The sequence below is a fragment of the Brachyhypopomus gauderio genome, chromosome 5 (genome assembly GCF_052324685.1).
Source record: "Brachyhypopomus gauderio isolate BG-103 chromosome 5, BGAUD_0.2, whole genome shotgun sequence".
Lineage (NCBI taxonomy): Eukaryota > Metazoa > Chordata > Actinopteri > Gymnotiformes > Hypopomidae > Brachyhypopomus > Brachyhypopomus gauderio.
Window position 1 is genome coordinate 717,403 of NC_135215.1, and position 16,751 is coordinate 734,153.

At 41.1% G+C, this 16,751-nt stretch overlaps 2 protein-coding genes across 3 annotated transcripts; both read right to left on the reverse strand.

Annotated features, from left to right (window-relative positions):
• Nucleotides 1-2,200: 2,200 nt before the first annotated feature.
• Nucleotides 2,201-7,069, reverse strand: ndufa12 (NADH:ubiquinone oxidoreductase subunit A12). Its single transcript, XM_077004697.1, has 4 exons — nt 6,912-7,069; nt 6,640-6,722; nt 3,609-3,696; nt 2,201-2,499 (listed from the first exon to the last, which is right to left on the reverse strand). Exons 1-4 carry the CDS (start codon nt 6,998-7,000, stop codon nt 2,322-2,324), a joined length of 438 nt encoding a protein of 145 aa, XP_076860812.1. The 5' UTR covers nt 7,001-7,069; the 3' UTR covers nt 2,201-2,321.
• Nucleotides 7,070-7,535: 466 nt separating this feature from the next.
• Nucleotides 7,536-16,713, reverse strand: nr2c1 (nuclear receptor subfamily 2, group C, member 1). Of its 2 annotated transcripts, XM_077004701.1 has the most exons (15): nt 16,567-16,688; nt 15,572-15,651; nt 15,295-15,419; nt 14,939-15,169; nt 14,659-14,737; nt 13,668-13,847; nt 13,130-13,277; nt 12,932-13,028; nt 10,503-10,687; nt 10,243-10,393; nt 9,995-10,116; nt 9,651-9,790; nt 9,398-9,535; nt 9,190-9,295; nt 7,536-8,508 (listed from the first exon to the last, which is right to left on the reverse strand). In XM_077004701.1, exons 3-15 carry the CDS (start codon nt 15,346-15,348, stop codon nt 8,334-8,336), a joined length of 1,806 nt encoding a protein of 601 aa, XP_076860816.1. In that variant the 5' UTR covers nt 15,349-15,419; nt 15,572-15,651; nt 16,567-16,688; the 3' UTR covers nt 7,536-8,333. The 2 variants fall into 2 exon arrangements, with proteins under 2 accessions (XP_076860816.1, XP_076860815.1); XM_077004700.1 differs by lacking the exon at nt 15,572-15,651 and having other exon boundaries at nt 16,567-16,713.
• Nucleotides 16,714-16,751: the final 38 nt, after the last annotated feature.

Sequence of the window (16,751 nt, forward strand, 5' to 3'; positions counted from 1 at the left end):
AAATGGGGCAGGCAAAACCTTTAAAAGGCAGACACCATGATGATGCTTTTCAAAACTATTAGACAGCAAGAATAACGGATAGCGTTTGCAAGTGAAGGGTTCTGCGCAATGTGTAATACTTTTCTCCACTTCCTGCTCCATTAATTAATGGCACTATTTTTGCTTATTTTATTGCTGCTCATGGAATGAACATGGTGATGTGGTGCCAAACACACCAACAGGAAGGGATGAAAGGAGATTTGAACCTCGTAACCTGTGTTCCTTTGTCCACCGAGCCCTCCTGCAGTGAATTTTTTGTCCTCTGATTAAAGAGATTAAATGAGCTGACAAACGTGTGTATACACACACACAAACAGATTGACTGTGTCAGTAGAGACACTGTTTTGTCTAGATTGATGACTGACTATTCTGTTATAACCATGGTGATTTGATTTAGAATCATGCTGCCACTTTATTAATGATTTAGATTCCTCTGACATGCTGGTTAATTATGGATGAATACAGCTATCTGTGTGCACGTACATTTTTTAAAGGTGGTCTGACCTGCCTGGTTGGTCAGAAACTTCGAAAATTCCCCAAGCATTCTTAACATTACAACTGGTTATGAAAATGGTTTTATCTGCGAGAATGACATCTTTGTCATTTCCAAAGGCACATCAGGCAAATCTCAGCTATACTGGAACAAACAAAACATTTATCACCAAAATGTCAAGCTCTCTTGACAGGTGTTGAATAAAGTGTGTTCCCCATTTGTCCCTTAAATAAAATCATGTTTAATAAACAAAACAAAAATAAAACAAATCATGCTTACTGTGCCCCATCAAAAGCCTCGTTTGGCTCATATCAATACATAGCTTGCAAAAACATTCAGGATGCTGTACTGATTACGATAGCACATGCATGAAGTGTGATGTGTCCTGATGAAGAAAGGAAGTGTGAGTGAATGAGCAAATGAGAGAGAACACACATAATGCTCTAACTGGGACGGTGCTATATTTACCAAATGAGGTGTCTAGGAATGAGGGCAAATGTCTATACTGTACAATACATTTTTAAACATAATGTTCACATTAAACCAGTAAATTTACTCATTAGTGCCAATGGACACTGGAGCAATACTTTTCCTATTATTACCCAAGATAATAGTCACTTCTATCCTGAAAAATGTTTTGCAAAAACATTGACAGCAATGATCATATCCATGATGTATCTTTAGTTTTTAGTGTCCACTGACCAGAATGTCCTAGGCTGTCCATTGGCAAACAGGTGTCTTTTGAAGGGCCATGAAAATTTAAACCCCCTTCTCGGCATGAGACCGCGCTACGCTGCAATGCGCATCCATAATTAATGTCTTCAGACGGGCATTACAGACAGTGTATGTGTGAAAGAGTGGGCAAGCAAGATATATAAACGAGGTAAACAAGGCAAGCTCAAGGCCTTGCACTTGAGCCAAAGGTTTACTCAGAATGCAAGTTTTCTTCCAGGCCTTGGAGCAAGCTTCACAAGCTCTTACAGTTGGTGACAAGATTTTTTGCATCATTAAACCTTAATATCAATATACATGGCATATTCTTTCTGTACAATTGCTGATGCATGCTTTTTGTTTTGTTTTGATGAGAAGTCTCATTTTGCCTTGAGCAAAATGCTCAAACATGGAAAACTGCGCCCTCCGCTGGAGACCAGTTCATTTTGCAGGGTCAGCTGTAATCCTAACCCAGCTTTAAGAGTACCTTTAATATGGATTTCTCACAAAACCACTGGCACCTAAAATAACACAACTAGATCACAACACCCTAAGTTTCATATATCAAGTGTTGAAGATCACAGATGAAATTCACAGATCTATTTCCTGTCAGCAGCACTGATGACCAGCAATTAAGAGACCCAGGCCCACTCATTTTGTTAAACCTTCTTATGTAACACAAAACTAATACAGGAAGTATTGAAAAACATGGAAGGACTGAATTGCCCCCACTACACCATCCTGTCAGTTAACAGACACCTCCAACCACAAGACCTACAAAGCCGAGCTATTTGTGAGACTTTGAGAACCTTGTATATTTAATGCACACTTTCTCTCCATGTCAGATAACTTCAGAACATCTCTCAGCTCTGAAGTCATTACTACTCACAAACACACTCTCACTCCCTCATTATATAAATTTTTTTTCTCATGTAACAAAATCTACAGACACAGTGGCATTTTGCAGTTTTTATTCATTTACAGTTACAAATGTCAGCTATAATTTACAGAATGCTCAGACAGAAGATGGGACCTGGATGGGGGTTAAAGTCTGATGGTCACTGAGGTCCAAGCGCCACTACTGCCTGACCTTGGGGGGCACCCACTCATGGATCTTCTTGGAGGTGGTGGAATATGGGACATAACAATCTGCAGTCCCACTCACGTTGATTTGATGAACCTTCGCTAGGAACTTCTTGGGCTCAGGAGGGTGAGTGGTGGGAGGGTTATCAGTCATGCAGTGCAGCCAGCGATGCCTCAAGAGACAGAGAGAGACAATAAAGAGACAGTACAGTCAGACATCAATAGCAGACTAAGTGCAACTCGTCACTTTTAAAAGGATGCACATCTCACCAGTGTTGGGAACGTTACTTTAAAAAAGTAATTATAGTTACTCACTACTTGTTCAAAAAAGTAACTGAGTTAGTAACTGAATTACTCTATAATAAAAGTAACTAGTTACCAGGGAAAGTAACTATTTGCGTTACAGTAAAAAAAAAAAAAGTTATATGCCAATGAATAGGGATTTTTTTGAAAAAGCAGTTTTTACAGTCAGTTAAAATGAGTAGATCAGAAATGTGTTTAACTTTTGATATTTATTGCACATCCATAGACCAGTGCAGGATAAAATCCTTTAAAATCCCAAATCTTTGTAAAAAATAAAAGCAAAAGTAAACAGTTACACTATATAAAGTGCATTTACATCTATCAAATTAAATTACATTCTCTCAACCTGAGACAACTGGTTTGTTCACAACAGAAGTAAACTTAACAATAAAACCTCTATTCTTAATTAAATAAATCAAATACCCAGTCTGGTAGACATTCAGGAACTTCAAGTATTTTCTTAAATAATGTTTATATATATTTATACCTTGAAAACGCTCATTTTTCCTCTGCTTGCTCCTGACTCGCCATTTCTGCCTTTTCTCCGTTTGTGTCGTGTCACTGGCGTGCTTCGGCGCGCGTGTAAAAACACTGGCTCTGATTGGCTACCATAACGCTGCCTTAGCCAATCGCTTACTGACTTGTTAAGTTAAACAGGTGTTCCACCGAGAACTGTGACCTATTGAGATCTGTTACTCCTCACTAGCCTGGGCAGCGGTCCGCTCGCATTACTGTTAGTATATCAATATATAGTAACGCACCGCTTTTAATGACAAGTAACGTCAACGGCGTTGTAACGACAGGAAAAGTAATTAATTATATTATCCCGTTACTGACAAAATGACGCCGTTACCTAACGCATTTATTTTTAACGGCGTTATTCGCAACACTGCATCTCACACAAGATGGATGCCATTGTATAAAATATCGCAGACAGAGACGTGTTACAACATTATTAAAAAGTGTGGCAGCATATTACCATTCTGCAGGCACCATGCTGCCATCAAGATTCCACATTGTCCTTTTTCCATTCATCTCTGTGGCATAGGTAACCCATCGGTGACGGCCTGGAGAAACCACCCAAATCAAGATGCAGATACTTTACTTTCAATGTTGACTGTAGGACCAAGAATTATTTCATACAAATGACTTATTTGTGATAAGACATGTGAGAAATGTCATACTTAAAAAAAATAATTTGTGTTGCAATATCAATTCAATTCAATTCAATTTATTTATAAAGCACATTTTAAAATAGCTGAGGCTAACCAAAAGTGCTGTACAACAGATTAAAAAAGAATACACAGTATCCATACACACACCCATATACATACATATATATATACATATACATACACATACATACCCACACATATACACACATATACACATACATACATATATGTACATAGCGTATATACATACATATATACATACACATATACATACATAAAATTGAACCTACAATAAAATCTAATAAAAAATATAAGATAAATCACTAAGAAGGCCATAGACCATAAACCACATTATTGAACTGATTGACGTATCACTTGCAGTCATGAGCAAGTGAAAAAAGATAGGTCTTAAGGCACGATTTAAACTGCTCAATTGAAGACACTGATCTAATTTCATAGGGCAAAGAGTTCCACAAAGTTGGGGCAGCAACAGAGAAAGCCCTATCACCCTTATGTTTTAAACGTGAGGTGGGAATTTTAAGCAGTAGTTGGTTAGAAGACCGAAGAGACCTGTTTGCATTATATGGACTAATCAAATCAGAAATGTACCGCGGGGCCACACCATGAAGAGCCTTAAAAACAAACAGTAGGATTTTAAAATGGATCCTGTACCTGATAGGAAGCCAGTGTAATGAAGCCAGGACTGGAGAAATATGGTCACGTTTTTTTGTTCCGGTAAGGAGTCTAGCAGCTGCATTTTGAACGAGTTGCAGACGGGCCAGAGAGGACTAATTTACCCCCATGTACAGGGAATTACAATAGTCAAGGCGTGTTGTGATAAAAGCATGAATAACAGTCTCGAGATCCTTAAATGACAAAATCGGTTTAAGTTTAGCAATTTGGCGTAATTGGAAAAAACTTGATTTTACAACGGAGTTGATTTGCTTTTCAAATTTAAGTGCTGGGTCAAAAATAACTCCAAGGTTTTTCACACAATGAGATAAATTTTGAAAATGACAACTCAGATTATTTTTGAAGGATTCAATATTACCAGGCTTGCCAAACAGGACAACCTCTGTTTTGTCCTCATTGAGCTTAAGAAAGTTTTTAGTTAGCCATAGTTTGACTTCCCTCATACACGCTGACAAGATGTTTAGAGAGTGCGTATCCCCCGGTTTCAGTGGTAAGTATAGCTGAGTATCATCAGCATAGCAATGATACGAGATTTCATATTTTTTAAAAATTAAACCTAAAGGAACTAAATAAAGTGAAAAGAGAATGGGGCCTAAGATGGAACCTTGTGGCAAACCAGTAGCAATGGGGGATGATAATGACACTGACTTACCTAATTGGACAGCAAAAGAGCGATCTTTTAGGTAGGAAGAAAACCAAGCTAGTGCTTTCCCCTGGACCCCTGCCACCGTGTTAAGACGCTTTATTAAAATATCGTGATCGACAGTGTCAAAAGCGGCGCTAAGGTCCAGCATGACTAAAACGACACATGAATTACGGTCCAAATTAAGGAGGATATCATTCGTTAATTTAAGTAAGGCTGATTCTGTGCTGTGATGAGCTCGGAAACCTGATTGAAACTTGTCCAAGATATTATTCTCTGCTAAATAGGAAGAAAGTTGATTACAAACAACCTTTTCCAGGATTTTTGATGTGAGCGGCAATTTTGAGATGGGTCTATAACTAGACAAGGCAGCTGGGTCCAAATTAGGTTTTTTAATAAGAGGCTGAACTACTGAGTGCTTGAAACACAAAGGAACCAGTCCACTTAAGAGGCTAGAATTTATAATAGCGCATACACTAGATCCGATAGTGTTCCAGACTTCTTTAAAAAGGCGTGTTGGAAGGGTGTCCAGTATAGATGTGGCCGGCTTCATACTAGACACAATCTTAGTCAACAGGGACAAAGAGATTTGGTCGAACTCTGACAAAGAAGCAGAGCAGGCAGGATTCTCAAGGATCGCATTGTCCAATAAGGGAATGGTTGATCTGATAGCTTGAATTTTGTCAGAAAAATAGCTACAGAATTTCTCACATGATTCTGGAGACTCTTTAATATAAGATATATAAGTATCAGCCGGTGTTAAAATCGAGTTTATCGTATTAAAAAGAACCCTAGGATTGTTTGAGTGAGTAGAGACTAAATTTGAAAAGTATTTAGCTCTGGCCGACTTCACAGAAAGCTGGAACTTGACCAAAGAATCCCTAAAAATTTCGTATGAAACTTGGAGCTTATCTTTTTTCCAGTTTCGCTCTGCTTTCCTGCACAGTAGTCTAAGTGAGTGTGTTTCAGTGTTAAACCAGGGCTGTTTTTTAGCTTTGGGCTTTCTAAGTCTAAGTGGAGCTATATCATCCAGGATATCTGAGCATGTTGAATTAAAGGTATTAGTGAGGTCTTCTAAGTTCAGTTTTAAAGAAGAGGGTTCATTGGCAGAGTGAAAGGGTGATACTATCTAGGTTTAAACTCTTAACCACATACTACAGGTTACAAATCACTGATTTACAGTTTCCCGTTGACAGCTGGGGCTCAACTTTTGCATTTCAGCGAATCAATATAAACCACATCAGGTAACATTAATATAGTTTTGGTGCACTATGAGCTTAAATTTTTGTTACATGTCATACGGATGAATCACTCTAACCAATACCAGTTGTAATATAGTTAGTACATAGTTAGTACTATGTACTTAGGTTAAGTAACACATTAGGTATTTCAAGTACTGTACATCTCGCTGGGCAGCTAAGGACAGTAGTGTTGGATGGAAACCTCAACTCATCTCTGTGAACAGGTGCAACAGCGCAATAACGTTTCTCCGACCTTACCGAAGAAATTCCGATTGTCCTCGTAATACTTATTGCCGTATTTGTCGATCCCGACCAATGCTCCGGTCTTCAGGTCATTCACCCTGTTAATTGTATTACAGTCAGAGTTTGTGGATGCACCAGAGAGCATTCAAACAGATTCTAGCTAGCTTAGCTAGCACATATTTAGAGAGGTCATCTGGACGTGCTGCTTTATCGCTGTGTTTTCTTACATTTAGTTGCAGCTCTTTTCCCCTGCATATTGCTACCACATATTATGATTCAGCTCTTACCTCAGGAACTGCAGGACCAGACCCTTGACCCCGCCGTGTCCAGTTAACTGGCCAACGGCCCTCCGAAATACGTTGACGTACTCCGCCATAGCAGCCGGACGCTAAAAGCGGGGGGGACTGTCCTACACAAATAAAGTTCCGACCGGGAACAGTGTGAGTTGTCTTTACGACCCTTAGTTCCAGGGTCAGTTTACTTGTGTAGACAGGCTTAGTTTACTTGTTTAGTAGGCTTACTTATTTATTTTTAACTTATTAATATTTATTTATTTTTCGTAAGTTTAGCCAGCTGTCGGAATGTAGTATAAATATAATGAATTTAAGTAGTATTTAAAAGAATTAAACTAGAAAAAAGAAAAACCAGTAAGTTAGTACAAATATTGATAAGAATATCTGGGAATGTTTAGTTTTTAACGTTATAATAAAAAAATATATATATATATTTTTTATTCATAATTTTTTAATTTATTACAAAACGCTTTCTCACCTAGTACTACCAAGTGCAATTTCATCTATTAGTATATTTACTATTGTGTTCAGCTGTACTATCTATACAATGAAATACAAAGCTGTTTCAAAAAGTTCATCTTTAAACTTTTATACACCTCAACACACATGAAGGTAGTGTATGTTGCCAGATTTACTGATTAACTTTATTAATGAAACAAACCCGTTTAACAAAAAAGGCCTTTGAATTAAAATATCTTGTGGTGTGGGACAGCTGGAGTATATGCAGAATTTAAGTTAAAATATCTAAAAAATAAAATAAAACAAAGAATACATTTAGCTTTTTGGCAGAATGAACACAGCTATGTGATTCAATGATTTGTCATTAAAAAAATAATGCTCATGTAAGTACTAGTAAATGTTATGATACTGCACAGACAGCATGACTGCTTGTAACAAGATTGCAAATAACAGAATTACAAGATGTTCTCTCTATGAGAATTGACATTTATTGTACTTATATACACAATTCATATACATACAGGAGTCAGCACTCTAGAATGCAAAATGGGCAATGCTCACCAAGCCAAACAAATGTTTAATGAAGTCTTTCCCACACATCTCACCTCCACGTTCTCAAACATAGGACCTGAATGCAGAAGTCTAAACTGTTCCAACCAAGAGCGCCCCATGGCTCACGGTGTCCGTTGTCCGATACAAGGCTGCGCTGCAGTTCATACGAACGAAATTTAAAAAGCGGTCCTAATTACAATGTCCTCGACCTCCAAAATGTACCTGTCTGCAAAAAATGTACCTGTCTGTTGTTGTTGCGTTCAAATGGCCACATTTTATTTGGCTGTTTATATCGGAGTCCAAAAAAAGGGCAACAGGTCAGTTTTAGGGCTGTGAGGTCACGGTCCAGTAGCTTGGCCATTACCACTCTGAAGCTGACTGGGTATGCTTGAGGAATCCAGCCAGTCACTCTGTGGTGTTGACCGACTGGCTGTTGTAGTCGGTGGAGTCCATTTTGAGGATGTAGGGAATGATGCTGTCAATCTGGACGTTTCCAATGAGGCCGGCAAAGAAGAGCTCCTCGGTCACCGCTGCACTCATGAGGCGCAGGGCAGGCAGACGGAGAAGCAGCTTTGACAGACTGAAGGAGAGACAGAAAGAGAGAGAGGGAGGGTGGGAGAAGGGAGAGAGAGGGAGGCAGCAAGAGAGAGGGAAAGTGAGAGAGAGGGAGGGATAGGGGAGGGAGGGAGGACGGAAAGAGACAGAGAGGAGAGAGAGAAAGATAATGGTTTTAAACAGCCTCGAGGAATAGTTCAGGCACAAATTCAAGATATATTTACTTATTTGTTTGTGGGAAAGATTCCAGGTGAGATTGACTGATATCTGAAAACTTAATGTGATATTTGGTGGAAAAAGGAAATTAAATTTGTTATAATCTTATTCTTTACAGTGCACAACAGATTAGCAGGAAGACTCACTCACTCACTGCTACTGGCTTAATGCTAGTCTGACCGCTGTACAAGAAACAGCGACTCCTCAGTTGCATTCTTCAATGTTATAGTAGAATGAAAAACCATTTGCAATCCTCTACAATTTGCAGAAAGAAGTGATAAAAGTGTATATGAGAATATGAGGACAGTGTAGGCAATCTTATCTGCCAAGATTGGTTACTGCAGGTTTTTCCAACCAAGTAGAAAAACGCTCAGTATAAGTAATCAACAGGGAATGGCAGATTGAACAAGTTTAATTAGGTGTGCAGCCACTGCAGACGAGATTCCCAGCTGAACAGATTATAGACATCTGAAGAATATGAGCATCTTACCGATAAGTGTCCTCTGGATAGGCCCTGCTGACATAGTCCTGCAATTCCATGTACGCCTTCTCCTGGAATCTCTCAATCTGAAGAGTACTGTCTACTCCAGCATAATCTACAATGGTCACCCACAAACACATGTACACACACAGTTGAGAACTGCATCGTCCCTTTCCCCTCTCTCCATCATTGTCTGTGTACGGGAGCTCTCCCTTGCCTGGGCTGAAGAGAACAGTGGCTTTGAGGTAGGCGTACTCGTAGGCGTCCGGGTTCACCCGACTCATGCTGTTACAAAACTCCTGCATCCGCCAGATATGCTCCATCACTTGCTTTACTCTCTCTGCGGAGAGTTTTTCTAGAAAACACACACACGTGACCATTCAATTTAACTCCTGAAACATCACTACAGGGGGAGTGTTGCACCACAGTGAACCCTCCCCGTCTACGGTAGACCACACTAAGTCCCTTACCTTCCTCCAAGCTGCTCTGAAGGTGACTCACAATTGCAGTGAGGATTGTCTCCACATTCATGATCTGAGCACACTGAGCCATGCCCAAAGCAAACAGCTCATTCCAGCAAGCTTTTATTAAAGTGATTCCATTTTCTGGCCTATAAAGAAAGAGAGAGAGAGTGAGAGAGAGGAGAGAGCGATGGGGAGACATAGATAAAACAGAAAGAAAAACAGAACACAGGAAAAGCGAGAAAAAAAAATCCCTTTAAAATGAAAAACAATAAGATATGCAATAAGGAGCAACAATAGTTTAGCAGAAAGATGATGAACACCAGTGTGTGTGCACATCCACTCACACTTACCCAAGGGCCTGGAAAGCAGGGATTGAGCGTGCCCAGTGCATGGAGAGGAAGAGCAGGCGAGACGCTGACTCACAAATGTAGTTCAGGTTCAGGAACTCCGGCACAGGCAACGGCATCATCAGCTGAACACACATGCACACCAGCTTTAGATTAGATTAGATCAGCCATCACTGCCCAAGGCTTCTCCTCAGCTGGTCATACCGATACCGTCTTTGTGGTTAAAAGACAGGCGAGTTGTGGCCTCGGACCTTAAAGGGCACGTGAATGTCAGAGAGCAGGGGCCCCTCGAGCTCCAGCAGGGCGGCGCTCTGATCTTCTGTCCCCATAGGAATACCCCCCTCCACAGGCTCTCCACCACTCTCCTCTGGCTGCAGAACCTTTGCCAGTGTGTCAAAGGCCCTGCACACACACACACACACACACACACACACACACACACACACACAGGTTACTAAAAGCACTTGCGTGAATTTTCTGTCCATCAAAGGGACTAGGTGTCTGCCCTTACCGAGTGATCTCGTTGGAGTTCTGCTCATCTGTTTGAACATCAGTCATGGATCCATCCTCGTTGCTCATGGTCTCCATCCCTGATAGGTCGGCACTACTGTCCGCCACCTCCCGGCTCTTGGTGATGTGGGCCAGAGATGTGACCACATTGGCCAGCGTACTCAGGTCGCCTTGACACGAATCGTTCTGGCAGAGGACACAGATAATGTTACACAGAGTCTGAAATTAGCCTTTTTGCTTTGCTGCTAAGGGGTCCAATAGATGATCAAATTTACCAAAAAGCATTTCTTTTATTTTACCAGTCTAAATGATCCAGCCAAACACCCATGCCTTTTGTATTACCCAACAACAGATCTCCTCATCAATACTGAATACTTCATTAATAGTGATATTAATAATAACAGAACTCAATTTGTAAGTGCATTTCAAGAGGTCCAAGATCACTACCCAAAATATTCATCTTCATGAAGATTAATATATTTCCAGATTCGACGTTTAATCTATATATGAACAGAGGTCCACCATCAGCTGTGTACACAAAATGCTTCTTCATATCTCTATATATAATCTAACAGCATAGCTTTGACACAAAAATAATGTAATAAAAATTTAGACTACCGAGCTATTGTCATTGTTTGTATGTGCAAATGAATTTACAGTGCAACATTGTTCTGATGCTTAAAACCACTCGCTGTCGCCAGTTCAATATATCATTGTGCTGGCACACCCCTGCCCCCAAAGTAGAAAACAGGCTACCACAGGTCTGGCAGTTATGGTGGGACTCGGGAATGAATACTTAGTAACTACATGCCAATGTACTTAAGTAAGTGCCAAATGAGTCGCGTGTTTTCATGCAGAAGCTACAAAGCAAAGATACTAAAACCCTGCGACTGCCAGTTCTCAGGCACGTGTGGAAGTGTGATCGGTTAGAGGGTGTTCTGACGTGATTACTGTGTTAGCGGAAAACACCAGCCCATTATCCTAGGATACTATTTACATCTACTGAAACACATTTTTCTGAAACATTTTCTATTTATATTATACTCTTCCTCCAAATAAAAGCTAAAAACAAACAAAAATACTGTTATTAAACATGCTAAGGAAATCTGAAACAACTGCACAAAGGAGAAAAACAGGTTATGAATATGTATGGTGTATTATATGAGTAGAGAAGGATCAACAATATGAAAATCCAGCATCCAAACTGCTAACTCTTATTTAGCGAGACATTTATTCCTCTACAACATGAGATATGTACCTGAAGACCAGTCTATAGCTAGCCGTGCCACCTCCATAATGTGAAGATGTTCCTGTGCAAAGATCTATTTTGCACCATCGTGTCATTAAACATTCTTCAGTATGGTTAACAGAAGCAGTAAGGTGAAAGGAAAACGCACGTGAATTGTGGCTAAATTGCCACTAAACATTCATTGACCTGAACACTGCAATGAAAACCTGATATCACTTATCAGAAGGTAAGAAGCCCACAGAGAAATACCAACAGACGCGTGCGTGAGTTTCTGGCCGATTAATCCGGCCCATCACCGCCGTATTAAGACAGTAAGCCGGCGATCAAGGAATGTCTAGAGGTCCAATGTAGGCAGTAAGGTTGATCTAGCTGCTGTGGGGGAGGTCAGTACTCCCCCGTGTGTCTATTTCACCATTCTATGGGCAGATGTTAGTGCGAAATAGTGTGCGCGAGTGCACACATACACACACCCACACCCACACACACATACACACACATTATATATATATGTATTATGTTTGGAATGTACCCTGTTATTACTTGTTTAGGTTCAATAATAGTCTCATTTGTTATCATGTATTGCACTGTACTGCAAACCCAAGTTGCAAAAGCAAAACACTAGCATAAGCAACAACATTAGAGCAACTACATTGGTCAACCACTAATGTGTGGTTTCCATCGGCTATCTGCATGACTTTGAAACTGAAACTGTGTTCATCATTATGCAAAAGGAGGTTAAATTAGATGCAACCTGTGTCGGGTGAAGACTGCCTAAAAGTGTGTCAAATAAAGCTTCCCCTTTTTCCTATTTTCTTAACTGAGAAACAGATTTGCCTTTAATGTATAACGACTTGTGTGTTAGGAATTCAATAAAGCCATAAAGGACCACAAGGACAAAACTAAATGTCTAAATGATTTCCTGTGAGGCCCGAAGGCGGTTCATCTGGGGGTCTGGTCATGGTGTGACTGAGCAAATAGATCACCGAGTTATCTTTGGTGCTTGGCAGGAATTCATTTCAGACCCTGGTGTTACATATACAGTAATGGATGCTAATGTAGTGTGCACACAATGAGGTCTGACTAAAACATAGTTCAAGGCAACACTTCGTAATGACATTTTTATTTATTTCTTTGAGAATAAATGCATTTTATAACTTTCGTGAATGTAGATGGAGTGTTACCTGGTCTGGTGAGGAAGGTATAAGTATTGTGTTGTCTAATTTGGAGAGAGACTGTTGAATGTTCAGAAGCATTTTAGAGTCTAACAGACTGGCAGACCTGTGGACAGCAACACACACGCACACAGATTAAATTAAGAGGCCAGTAAAAATCAATGTCTGATCTCACACGTGCTGTCTGTTAGACGCACACACACACACCTGGCCGTCTCCTTATCACTGACAAAGGTCGGCATGGCAGCAAGGGGGCTGCAAAGGTTCTTGCGGATGTAAATCTTCTCGATTGAGGGGGCACAGTTAGCCGGCTTCTCCCGCGACACCTCCACTGGCTTCCTCTCACACTGCACAGCTGAGAAAAGCACAGGGTTTGGGTTAGCACAGGTATGGCAACTCATGTTACCAAATACAAACATTTAGACCAAAATAAGAATCTACAGTATATCAGTAACACGCCAAAGAAGCGACACAATAAATCAAAGGACATATGCATATTTAAGATGGGTGCAATACATAAAGATTTTCAAGAGCGTAACCAGTAAGACTGTTATAAATCAGCAACAAAATCAGCGCCTTATGGGTGTTTAACACATGTGGGTCTGACAAAGGGAGACAGAGGGAGAGACAGAGAGAGAGAAGTGTGGGAAAGAAAGCAGATAAGTGAGAGACAATCTGTCCGTGTTAGAGACATGACGAGGCGTGTGCTCGTGAGTCTGTGTTTGGGGACGTGGGTGAGACTCACAGTCCTGTTTCATGCCCAGGGCCATGCAGCGCTGCAGTCTGCAGTACTGACAGCGGTTGCGGTGGTGTTTGTTGATCACACACTCGCCCGAGCCGCGGCACGTGTACACCAGGTTCTTGCGGATGCTGCGCTTAAAGAAGCCCTTGCAGCCCTCGCAGCTGACCGCCCCATAGTGACGCCCTGCAGCGCAGACAGAACGGAGGAGGGAATGAACGAACATGGCGCGTCCCCACTCACGACACCAGTGTACACGCAATAACGCCATCAAAGTGAATGACGGGATTAAGACAACAGGTTGAATAAATAAACCAATCATTTGTATTTATATAATTTTCTGTCAGATTACGGAAAGAGGTTCAGTTGAAGGCATGTGTGTGTACGCTAACTGAGAAAGGACGCACGACACTTTAAACTGGTCTACTTGGTCTTACACACTGGTATACCAAAAACATCTTAATCGTAGTGAAGGCTGAAAGATCCTGTCGTGTACATGCAAAGTGGACAAACAGTGCAGTCCACTGGGTACTACTAATGCTGCGGTCTTGTGTTTATTTCATGAAACAGCTGTTTCCAGGTCAGAGGTATGTTGTGAGAATCTCAAATGTTTTGGTGCATACACTAAAACCCATAAGAAATCTACCGCATATACATGCCACAGAAAAACAAAAGGCTGATGAGAAATCTAGGCCTGTTAACTAGGTTACATCTATGTGGGGTTCAACCTTAATCTCACAAATCGTTTTTATGTGGTTATATTCATGTAAATATACTAAAGTATTATTACCGTGGTTTATTCAAATTTTGTGGCCCAGTTGCTGGGTTTGGCTTTTTGAGCTTTTAGTTTTACAAAATATTGTTTCTACATACAAATCAAGTATTCTAAATCTACCTAATGACTTAGCATCTTGCAAGCATATCACTCATTAGGTTCAATGTATTACAAGATGCCTTTCTAGCATGAAAGTGTGTGTGTGTGTGTGTGCATATTCACCAGAGGCCTTGTCTCCACACACTACACAGTATTCTACTAAAGGCTTGGTGGAGCCTTGTTCTGAGCCCTCAGTCACAAACTGGGAAAAAATTAAAAACAAATATATTAAAACCAATTCAGCTCATCGTTTATTTCACAACACAAAAAGGATCCATGATATACTGCTGGTCGGTTACCAGAGAACATATTTCGGCATGTTCCACTGGAAACTCTAATATCTGTACAGACATAATAACATGAAGTGACCCTAAAGGTTTCCTCATGTTGTTAACACCTTTACCTGGATCTGTTGCCCTGCCAGCTCAGGTGAGGTGAAAAGCAGTTGATTGACGGCTGACCCATCAGCAGAGGTGAGGATGACTTTTCCAGGTGAGGTCTCGTGCTTCACAAGCACCTTGTCCTGGTTGGGGTAGTCCACATTGGCCAATATGAACTGTTGTTTACCAGCTCCTGCTTGGTCATACGCGGTTACTATCTGTACCTTTTGGCCCAACTGCTGATCTGTCACGATCTGACACACACACACACACACATATATTTGAATGCAAAGAATTCAAGTACGCATTCACAAAGAATAGAGTACAACTTTTAAAAGAATGATGTAGGCAAGAATGCCCAAGTATTGCAGAGCATTACCTGAAGGCCTCCATCTGCAGACACCAGCTGGATTCTGGGACTTTCTCCTGCCATGGTTATGATCCCACGCTGCTTTGGCTCAAATATTCCCCATCAGAAACACGCACATAAGCGTACACACACCCCTAATCCACACAATATGCATAATGAGAAGCAAACACAACACTGATTCGGTCAAACATTTGCAATTACAGAAAACAAATACACCCACACCAATGTAAAACATTACCTACCATTATCACATAGGAGTTATGTTGGGTACTTATAGTTTTATTACCTAATCTGGAAGTTTGTAAATTCCAGAGGTTTCTGGCATCATGATTTCGGTAGCATGGAGACACATTTGAGTACGAATGTCTGAAAATACCCAAGACATTTTCCTTTACCACTTTATGACTAAATAGATGGCAATGAATGTCGTTCAATAACAGTTTTATCTCACATATCCACACGAGACAATAATATTGCACCCTGGTTGTTGGTACATGTACATGATGTAAATGATGGAGACTGGTGAGCTGGCTAGACACCAAAACATGTTTTAATTTGTTTGATTTATTAGCATGCCGGCTAGTTAGCTTAGCACAGCACTGATTCGATATCTTAATTGAAACAGCAATCTTGTGTTTGACGCTGGATCGTAGAGATGAAGGAGATGGAGGTGAGAGGATGAAAGTAGAGGAGGAGTGTGGTGCGGAAGATGAAGATGAAGATAGATCTGTTCCTGCTGGGTGAAAGGTCAACATTGAAGGGTTACGGCTCTCCTCCGCCCGGCGCTGCCAGCTCGGTGCTCACCCGGTTCTCCCCGTCCTCCCCACATAAATAATAATAATAACTCCACACGGCAGGTTTAAAAGGCTTGTTGTTGTTGTTGTTGTTTACACACCGACTTGACGGAGCGCGAGCGCCGCAGTTAACGCTCGAGACGGAAGTGCACGCGCGTATTAGCAGAGTGGCTAACTGATAACGGACACCAGCCGTCAGATGAAAACACCCGGCAGGCCAAAACTCGCGTCAGCGAAGCACGAAACGTTCGCGATTCCGATTAAACAGACTCGGTCAAGCGGACGGTTCGCGGGTTTATCCGCGCTCGCTGCTCGTAAACGTTAAACGTTAGCCAGCTAGGCTAACCGCGGGCGACAGTTAGCTAGCACGCTAGCCGCGGCGTCAATGTTCGGCTCACGCGACTAAACAAACGCCGCGTTGGCTGCTTCGCGAACGTGAAACTGGTGTAGGAGCTGTAAATGAGGCTCACCGAACGAAGACTCTTACCGTGTCGCTGGTTTTTATCACCACAACACCAATGTTTTGATATTTTTCCGAAATCAGTTCATCTCTGGGAGGTCAGAGTTCGCGACCCGCTCTGCGAAGTGTTTCGACTGCGCATGCGCAGAACCAGCATGGCCTAATGGAGTATTCCGCCTAGAAAAAGTTGTGAACGTATGAAATGTCATTGT